At 45.0% G+C, this 10,000-nt stretch overlaps 1 protein-coding gene across 2 annotated transcripts in view; it reads left to right on the top strand.

The window, feature by feature from the left end:
• LOC143298371 (uncharacterized) overlaps positions 1-10,000 on the top strand; it is a 128,794-nt gene that overhangs the window by 43,743 nt on the left and 75,051 nt on the right. For both annotated transcript variants that reach the window (XM_076611274.1, XM_076611273.1), the window contains exon 6: positions 1,322-1,578. In XM_076611274.1, the coding sequence (XP_076467389.1) occupies positions 1,322-1,578 (257 nt within the window). The remainder of the gene's footprint in view (positions 1-1,321; positions 1,579-10,000) is intronic.

The following is a 10,000-nucleotide window of genomic DNA, read 5'->3' as shown; positions in this document are numbered from 1 at the left end:
TTTCTCCCTCACCCATAGTTTGTGTGTGTGTGTGTGATTGATTCACTCACACACACACACACACACACACACACACACACACACACACACATAATATATATATATATATATATATAGAGAGAGAGAGAGAGAGAGAGAGAGAGATATGCATAACAGTATACGGGCCAATGGTGCCACAGAAAGCCACTGGCAGTAGTCGAGTTAACTATGTCCAGCAGTAACAAATGAACGTGATTTATTATTATTATTATTATATTTTTATAGTTTTCACAGCAGCACGCGTTGTGTTCTTTCTTTACATCTTGCCGCACAGAATTCGGCCCCAGCTCTTGACTGGCTTCAGCTAACTCGAAAGTTCTGTTCGCTGTAATAATTGATCAGCCATGCAGCTGACCCTCTCGAGCTTTGCCTCAAACCCGAGAAAACATTGGAACCCGTCCAGTTCGTCGACTCTCAGCTGGGTAGGGTCAGAAATGCGGATTCCGTTGGCATCGTTTTCGGGCTCGGGGTAGGACCGATAGATGGGCGGACAGGCAAAGAGTCAGCAAGGCAGGCAGATTCTTTAACCACCCTTATAACATGGGGTATGTAATGATTCCATTTCACAACGAACACATCAAAATTAGACGGCAGTAAAACGAGGCAGGCCGTATAGTGGAGGAACATGACTGACCACTTCTGAGATGATAACGATGGTCATGACTGTGAAGAGGAAGATAACTGGTAACAATAAGACAGAAAGGGTGGCTGTGGTGTAACTAAAATGCTTGTCTTGGTGATGTTGATGATAACAGTTGTGATCTGTGGAGGAAACCAAAGGAATTGGGGCGGGGTAGGTGGGGGGACTTAGATGTTTGTCTTGATGATGTTGATGGTAACAATGATAATGAGCTGCGGAGGAAACCAAGGGGAGGGGTGTAACTAAAATGCTTGTCTTGATGATGTTGATGGTAACAAAGATGATGATCTGCTGCTGCTGGAACCAGCATGTAACGCGAACTGCCCAAACACATTGAATAAATAACGATGACGAGGGTGGTCTCGATGAATATGGTGACGTTGATGATGCTGATGATGGTGACGTTCATGACGATGATGGTAATGTAGATGCTGACGATAATGGTAATGATTGAAACGTTGGTTATGGTGATAACCATGGCATCGTAGATGAAGTTGATAATTTATAATGAAGAAGATGATGATGATGATGATGATAAGAACACCGTTGACCACGCCAGTGGTTGATAAAAATTGACGATGAGGATCATTATGAGGATGGTAACGTTGACGACGGTGACGTTTATGACACTGACGGTTTCAGAAGGCAACAACCGTCCGGACATGATGATGGCGGGGCAGCCGGCAGCGTGTAACGCGGACAACATGCCCGCCCACTTCAAGCACAGGAGCGAGCTGCCCACCATCACGTCACAGCCCCCACCACCCTCCTCTTCGTCTTCATCCACCTCTGCTGCTGATACCTCCACGACACTCACCACTGCAGCTGCCACCACCACCCCTTATTCCACGGTGACTGCTAGTAATGTCTCCACCTTGGCACCGCAGCCGCTGATTCTTGTGAGTTTACGGAAGTTCCTGTTAAAGTCTGTGTGTGTGTGTGTGCGTGTGCGTGTGCGTGTGCGTGGTCTCATTCTGACAGTCTGTTTCTGTCTGTCTCCAAGTGTCTGTCGCTGTCAGTTTGTCACTCCAGAGAGACAGAGAGACTCGAGGTGCATGCGTTACTACGAGAGCATGTGTGAATAGGTCATTGTACACGGATATGTCAGTGTGTATGGGGAGGGGAGGGGGAAGGAACTGGGGAATACTTATGCGCATGCTTGTGTGCATAAGTACCCACACGTCCTTGTGTTTATGTGTATACCCACCTACCCGCCCACCCACCCGCGTGCGCGCGTGCGTGCTGTGCGCGTATACTTATGCGATCAGTTGCCGGCATAATTATATTCAATGTGTGTGTTCATCCCTGAACGCGAGCTAGGAGGAGTCGCTGAAGCGTCACTGCCAGTAGGACAGGAGCGTGGCGCACGACAGTTCAGGGCAATCCCCTGCTGTCCCCAGCCAGTGTCACCTTGAAGGAAGAAAAGACAAGTTGTGCTACTTCCTGGTCCGTTCGTTTACTTTTGGTTGATGTGTTCGTTCGTTTATTTGTTTTATTTGTTGTCTTGTTTTTTTTTGTTGTTTTTTTGTTTTGTTTTGTAACGTGAAACCGATATCCCGTGGATAGTTTTTAGCTTGCGATAGGTCAGTCGTTTATTATTTTTACTGTAAGGCTGGCTAATGTGTCAAAAGGGAGGTCAGTCGAGTGATTGCTGCTTTTGTGGCTGATTCATCGGTCACATTAATTTTATCCGTGTTGCTCTTGCACGGATAACTCGCGCGCAAGTTCACATGCATACATATCAGTACATACACGCATACAACACGTGTGCATGCACACACGCACGCACGCACGAACGCACGCACACACGCACACACGCACACACGCACGCACGCACGCACACACACACACACACACACACACACACACACACACACACACACACACACACACACACACACTCTTCCTCCTTTATCTGATCCTCGTCTGGGTCCGTCTCTTGGCTGTTTTCCGTTGACATGCAACAAATATAGTCAGTTTTCATGATCCCCCCCCCCCCCTTCTCTCTCTCTATCACACACACACACACACACACACACACACACACACACACACACACACACACACACACACACACACACACACATTCGGATGAGACGATAAACCGAGGTCCCGTGTGCAGCATGCACTTAGCGCACGTAAAAGAATCCACGGCAACAAAAGGGTTGTACATGGCAAAATTCTGAAGAAAAAACCACTTCCATAGGAAAATACAAAACAAGAGAGGCAAGGCCTTCTAGACTCACTTGTGATAAATCCCCCCCCCCCCCATAGCATTAATTACAGAGTAATTTCCCTTTTTTACTATCTGCACCAAAACGTTTGCAAAATAAATAAAAATTCCATGCTTAGCAAAAGAAGTTCCTGTTTGAACAGAAAATGAAAATAATGACTCCTCTTGTTGTTGTGTAAGAATATGAGGTCAAAGTGCCAAGTTTAGAGAATACAAAAAATATAAATATAACAGTAAATGCAGTTTGCATATAATTAGGCTTCTTTTTTTAAAAATTTTTTGTGCCCATCCCAGAGGTGCAATATTGTTTTAAACAAGATGACTGGAAAGAACTGAATTTTTCCTATATTTATGCCAAATTTGGTGTCAACTGACAAAGTATTTGCAGAGAAAATGTCAATGTTAAAGTTTACCACGGACACACAGACACACGGACACACACACACTCACACACACACACACACACACACACACACACACACACACCCGAACACCGGGTTAAAACATAGACTCACTTTGTTTACACAAGTGAGTAAAAAAATGGGTGGCGCTCTCAGTGTAGCGACGCGCTCTCCCTGGGGAGAGCAGCCCAAATTTCACACGAGAGAAATCTGTTGTGACAAAAAAGAGAAACACACACTGTGTACTGCACACACACACACACCCCCACGCGCACGCACGCATATCCACGAACCCGTCGCAAAGTTGTGCATACCGAACCCGGGAGTAAACCACCACCCCGCCTGCCCCTAACACCAAATTACTTACTCTCAGAAGCAATGTTTTGCATGTTACCACGCATCACACGTGCCACATGTTTTTGAACGTGCACACGGTCTCGTTCCTGCCGACTCAGCAGCGAATGACCATGATAACTGTATGACCTGTAAAATACACAAATATCACACAGAAGACAGCACTGAGATGCATATAAGACGGCCAGACAGTGCGGCCCTTACAGCCTCCCATGGAGGCGGCCAGTAGTCCCTTGGGGGCTCTCACGTGATGATTAACTACAAATTGCGTTAGAGCCCGCATTTTCGGCTCATACTTAGGAGCTTTCCTGATCTGCGTCTCCCCCGCCCTCAGGGAAAACGGCCAGAGAACACAGCACAGTATGTTCTGAAAACTTCAGTCAGCGCAGTTCCTCGGAAGAGGGAGTGAGATAGAGTGAAAGAGGGAGATTCAGTGGGTCTGTGAAAGATGTGTACATTGACTTTACCGTGTGTGTGTGTGTGTGTGTGTGTGTGTGTGTGTGTATTTGTATTTGTATTTCTTTTTATCACAACAGATTTCTCTGTGTGAAATTCGGGCTGCAGCGCCACCCATTTTTTTTTTTTTTTTTTTTTCCTGCATGCAGTTTTATTTGTTTTTCCTATCGATGTGGATTTTTCTACAGAATTTTGCCAGGAACAACTCTTTTGTTGCCGTGGGTTCTTTTACGTGCGCTAAGTGCATGCTGCACACGGGACCTCGGTTTATCGTCTCATCCGAATGACTAGCGTCCAGACCGGCCACCACTCAAGGTCTAGTGGAGGGGGAGAAAATATCGGCGGCTGAACCGTGATTCGAACCAGCGCGCTCAGATTCTCTCGCTTCCTAGGCGGACGCGTTACCTCTAGGCCATCACTGTGTGTGTGTGTGTGTGTGTGTGTGTGTGTGTGTGTGATACAGAGAGTGGGGGAGAGAGAGAGAGAGAGAGATTGGATCTATTCTAGATATGTAAACAAAATTGTTATTTTCTCATGTAGGTGTGATATTACGCATATTAAAAAAAACTATCAGCATGTCTGCTATAACCCTTGGCTCATGCACTCGCATAATTGCGCATGTGCTACAGACACCACACACACGCGCGCGCGCGCTCATGCATTCACCCCCCCACAAATCAACACACCGCACCACTCCAGTCCACTCCACTCCTCAACACACCATACCACTCCACACCACACAATATCCCCCAACCCACTCACGATTCCACCCACCCACCCACATCTCCACACCACACCTCACCACACACTCCGCCCCCTCCACACACACACGCTCTCTCTCTCTCTCTCTCTCTCTCTCTCTCTCGCTGGCATCCACGCACCAAGAAATAGAGACGGAATGGAACAAAGAAACGGGAGCATTTTGGGGGGCACCACACCACGGCGTGTAACTCCTTCGTCGCTAGCGTTGGCTAAAATTATGTGTTGCCTCCCTTACATTGATGAGTGCTTCCCAATAAGCTTCAGAATGAGACGGGGAAATTCGATGTTATCGGTGATATTCACTTATTACATTATTTATTATATTTTGTTGTTAACAACATACATAATTGTGAAATGATTACAATTGCACACACACACACACACACACACACACACACACACACACACACACACACACACACACACACACACGAGCGAGCGAGCGAGCGCGCGCGCAGAGAGAGAGAGAGAGAGAGAGAGAGAGATTGGAAATGTATCAGGGATGGATGAAATGAAAGCAAGAAATACAAGATGAAAACACAAGCGCGCAGTCTGGACAGAAAAAAACTTGAAAGCAGTTGTAACTCAAGTTACCTGTTCACTGACTAGAGAGAGAGAGGAAGAGGATATAAGTGGAAGTACGTGCCTGCGTGGTATGTTTCAATCAAAACCAATGCATCATCATCAAAGTTGGAAGGAAAAGAACCGTTTGAACCCTGATTGAGTGGTTTGATCGACGGGAGTCTTGTCTGTCTGTTCGTTCTTTTTATTTCACTGGAAAGAATGGGCATCATGCACAAACATCTGCTCAGCAGTTCTCAAATGCTGCATCTGGCAGAACAGATCCCCAATGTTGTTTTGATGTTGTTGTTTTATTAAAAAGAAAAGAAAATAGTCACCCTTTCTGCATACACGTTGTCAATCATTTCACAGATAGTATTGATTTTCGTGTCCATATTTTGTCAATCATTTGACAGATAGTTTCTTCACCTTTTGGTTAAGAGTATATTCTCGGAATCACGTTGTGCTTAAACTTCTGCTGGCGTCTAAAAAAGCGAGCTTGAGAGAGAAAGTGGGACGGAGGTGGGGGGGGGGGATCTAGTGTATCAAGATCATTTATATTCACTTTTTTCTGCTTTGTTTGACGTTGGTTTTTTTACTTTCTGATTTAAACATATCCTGGTTTGTGGATGTAGGGTGAGAGTCCACTCGTATGTACACTTCAGAATCACTTGTGATTTATCGTCATCATTCCGATAACCATCTGGCAGCCCCCATGAGCTCTGGAAAACATAAGTGACTTCCCGTAAGTTTGGTTTGAGATATGAGGTTACCAAAAGAAAGAACAGAAAGAGGGAAGAAGCTGCGCCACTATTTACTTTGCTCTTATACTCTGATCCAACGTAAAACTATCCTGTTTTCTACTGACCGAAATACCATGAAAAATAGTTCGTTGTGGTTTGATTGTCACCGGATTCTAAGGACCCGATAACTGCACATTTCGTAGGTGAGTGAACAAAACTTAAAGTAGTTAGAAGTTTAAAAACTTTTGGTTTGTTTCTTTCTTTAATCAAAATTTTGAATCTGAATGAATAGTCATTTTTAGATTGTGTAAAATCTTGCAAAATGCAGCTGCGCTGCACACTCTCCACATTTCTCACATTTCATGTACAATGTACACAAACTCACAGTGAGCTATCTACACACGCAAGCACGCACGCACACATTTTGTCTGTCTGTCTGTCTCTCTCTCTCGCTGCCTGCCTGTCTGTCTGTCTGTCTCTCTCTTTCTTGCTGTCTGTCACACATTTTCTCTCTCTCTCTCTCTCTCTCTCTCTCTCTCTCTCTCTCTCCGTCTCTCCGTATTTTAACTTACATACTTTAACTTTGGTATTTTAATCTTTCGAGAACACTGACATCTGTGTGTGTGCGTGCTTTCGCGTACGTGCATGCGACGTGCATACGTAAGCAACCAATTGTCCTCAACAACACTCTTTCATACCACCCACAGTCCAACCCTTTCATGATTATGCTTGAGAGATTTCTTTTCAAAGCCAAGTCATTTTTTTTTCTTCCTTCTTCATTCGCGTCCGTTCCCGTTAAGATGATGGCAACTTTCCTGATGCTTGAAACATGAAGAAAAGAAGTCCGCGCGTGCTGTGATACTTTTCACTGTAAAGTGAACCTTCGCTATTTGCTTTCAGTCACTGATAGGATAGTGTGTCACATGGAGAGAAAGCCAAAGCAGTTGGCAGTTGTTCCCGACGTCCCCATGTAAGCTGCAGTCCCTCCCACTTCGCACACTGTACTCCGTCCTTCGTTTCCTCTTCAGTTGTTCTTACCGCAGCTGATGTCCATGAAAGTGGCATGTGAGGGAATTCTCATAATCTGGCCAGACCTTCGACCGCGAGCTCTGCGGGTGCATTATCGTTTTACTTGCTTAATCTTGAGCTCCAATCGGTGACGGCTTCATTTTGTTCCTTTAGTGAGTACCGAGAAAGTGAGAGAAGGTTGGGGGTAGGGGTGGAGTTGCGTGCTTCTGTGTGTGTGTGTGTGTGCGTGTGGCGGAGTTTAGAGGTGTTGAAAAAAATATATAACAGTAATGAGTCATGATCATTAACTTTTTGGCGTGTGGCTCAACGAGGGCCATCTGGATGCGAACCTGGTTCAATGTGAGCACAGATGTGAAGGGTGTGGGTTTGTGAATATGTCCTCCTTCCGCCTTATCATCATCCATCTCCTCATTTCTGTTCAGGGGAAGAACTGTTGGTTTTGAACTTCTTTTGGCGGACAATTTTTGGAATGTTATGGTGACAAAAGGAAATTGTATGTTTTCTTTAAAGAAAATAAAAAGATCCGAAGTACACAGCCCAGTATTTGAACTTTGGAGAAAAAAAAAGGTTGTTTATGTGCGTGACCGTGCCATGGGTAAAGTTGCATAGAACTTGCAAAAGAGTGAGGGAGGGTTGGCTTTCAGTGGCTGGTTGATTATGGCAAATTATTTTGATAACGCTGAAAGAACCCCAATGAAAATGAAACCAGGCCCACACTCTGAAACGTTTCACCGTGAACCTTCGATATCTGACACAAACGGACATGAGCTAGCTTGTCATGGAGAGAAAATCGGAAAAGTCAGCAATTTTCTTGCTGTCGCTTTACTGCAATCCCCTTCTCTCACCACATCCCTCTACCCTACCCCGCACCGCCTCTCTACCCTCTCTTTCCCTTCTCTTTTCCCTTCCACCCCACCTGTATGTCTGTCTCTCTTACTGTTGTCCCGTTTATCTACTCTTCTATTTTATTTCCGCTGTCGTTGCGAACTTTTGGGGGAGTTCTCATAGTCTGGGCCAATCCTTTTGTGTGCTCTGTGATGTTTGTTCAGTATCTGCCTATCTTGTCAGAGTGTTTAATCTTGAGCTTCGATCTGTAAAGGCCTCATTTTCGTTTTCACTGTTTAGAGAGAGAGAGGAGAAGAGAGACAGACAGGGACAGAGACAAAATAAGAGTTACCATTTATGTAAAGGAATTTATTAAGAAGACGGGAAAATTGTCCTTCTGGACATTTCCTGCACCGTCAGTCTCATGGTACTGTCAAGACAATCGTGTTCGGGAAGTCATCACACACCCTGCTTTCCCGTTCACACCATCATTTGCAACACACTACACAGATATATATATATATATATATATATATATATATATATATATATAATCACTTGCATAAACCTTGTTTCATCGAGAGGACATTCTTGTAGCAGAAAAGGCAGACAGAAGAAGTAAGGATGCACTTGTTAAGCGGGCTCTTCGATCCAACGGAGATCCTAATTGAATGTTTGATTCCCCTGTTTCCTTCCGACAGAAAAGGACGCCACAACAGAGCGAAATCCGGACGGGCATTCTGTACATACTTCAAACATCAGATAGGCTGGCCCGAGCCTTCAGACGAAACGTTTGTGTTGTTTTCCAACTCCTGTCGAAATTAGTATCTTGAAGTTTGGTCTGTGAAGGCTTTACTTTTTTCCGAACGAGTATGCAGAGAGGGATGGAGAGGGAAGGAGGGAGAAACGTGTATGTGTACGTGCATGCATGCGTAAAAATCCACTTTCTCAAAACATTCTTTCACACCACCTACAGTTTTCCATTAACATACGCTGGCAAATCTCTTTTCAGAGCCAAGTATTCCCCCCCACCCTCACTTTATCCGCGTCCGTTCTGAATAAACTTCCACATCACAAAAGTGCCCCAGTAAGACAGCGGATGACAACATTCTTGACTCGAGGAAGGAGAAGAGAAGAAGCCCATGCTGCGATACTTTTCACTGTTAAATGAACCGTCGGTATCTCCTTTCAGCAACTGACAGGAGCTAGTTTGTCACAGGTGTAGAAAGTCCAAGCAGGCGGCAATTTTCTCAGCCCCACCCCCTCTCATACAAACCGCAGTCCTTCTCCCTACCCTGTCCACCACACCTTAATCTTGTCTTCCATTAGTATTTGTACTGTCGTTCTGACAAGTTTGGGGAGTCCTTGTATTGTGTGCTTTTGTATGTTGGTTTGTGTTATCTTCCAACTCTCGTCAGTGTTTAATTATTTTTCTTCGATCTGTTAAGACTTTTTTTTTTCTTTCTCCACGGTGAGTATATAGAGGGAGTGTGAGACGGGGAAAGTTTGTGTGTGTGTGTGCGTGTGTGCGCGCGCGCGCGCGTGCGTGTGTGTGTGTGTGTGTGTCGAAGAAATAATGTGATAATGATAACACAAGAAGTGCGTGAGTGCTCATGTGTGTGTGCGGCGAAGGAGTTATGTGGAAAATGATAACACAAGAAGTGTGTGTGTGTGTGTTCTGGGGCGGAGGGAGCGATGGGCGGTTGGGTGTGTGTGAAGGAGTTAAGAGGTAATGAGAAGACCAGTTGCGCACGTGCATAACAGTAATGAGCCAAAATCACGAATTGTTGTCTTGGCATCGGGCAGATGGATAGCGCATGTGTACCTGTTTCTGATGGATGAAAAGTAATGTAAGCAGAGACGTGAAATTTGGCGTAGTTTCCTATATACTTTATCATCTTCCTGCTCCTTTTTACGCTTCATCATCATCATCATCATCATGAACTTCATTATATTT

This window comes from Babylonia areolata, chromosome 23, assembly GCF_041734735.1.
Source record: "Babylonia areolata isolate BAREFJ2019XMU chromosome 23, ASM4173473v1, whole genome shotgun sequence".
NCBI lineage: Eukaryota > Metazoa > Mollusca > Gastropoda > Neogastropoda > Buccinidae > Babylonia > Babylonia areolata.
The sequence above is the reverse complement of the archived record's forward strand: the minus strand, read 5'-3'. Positions and strand labels throughout refer to the sequence as shown.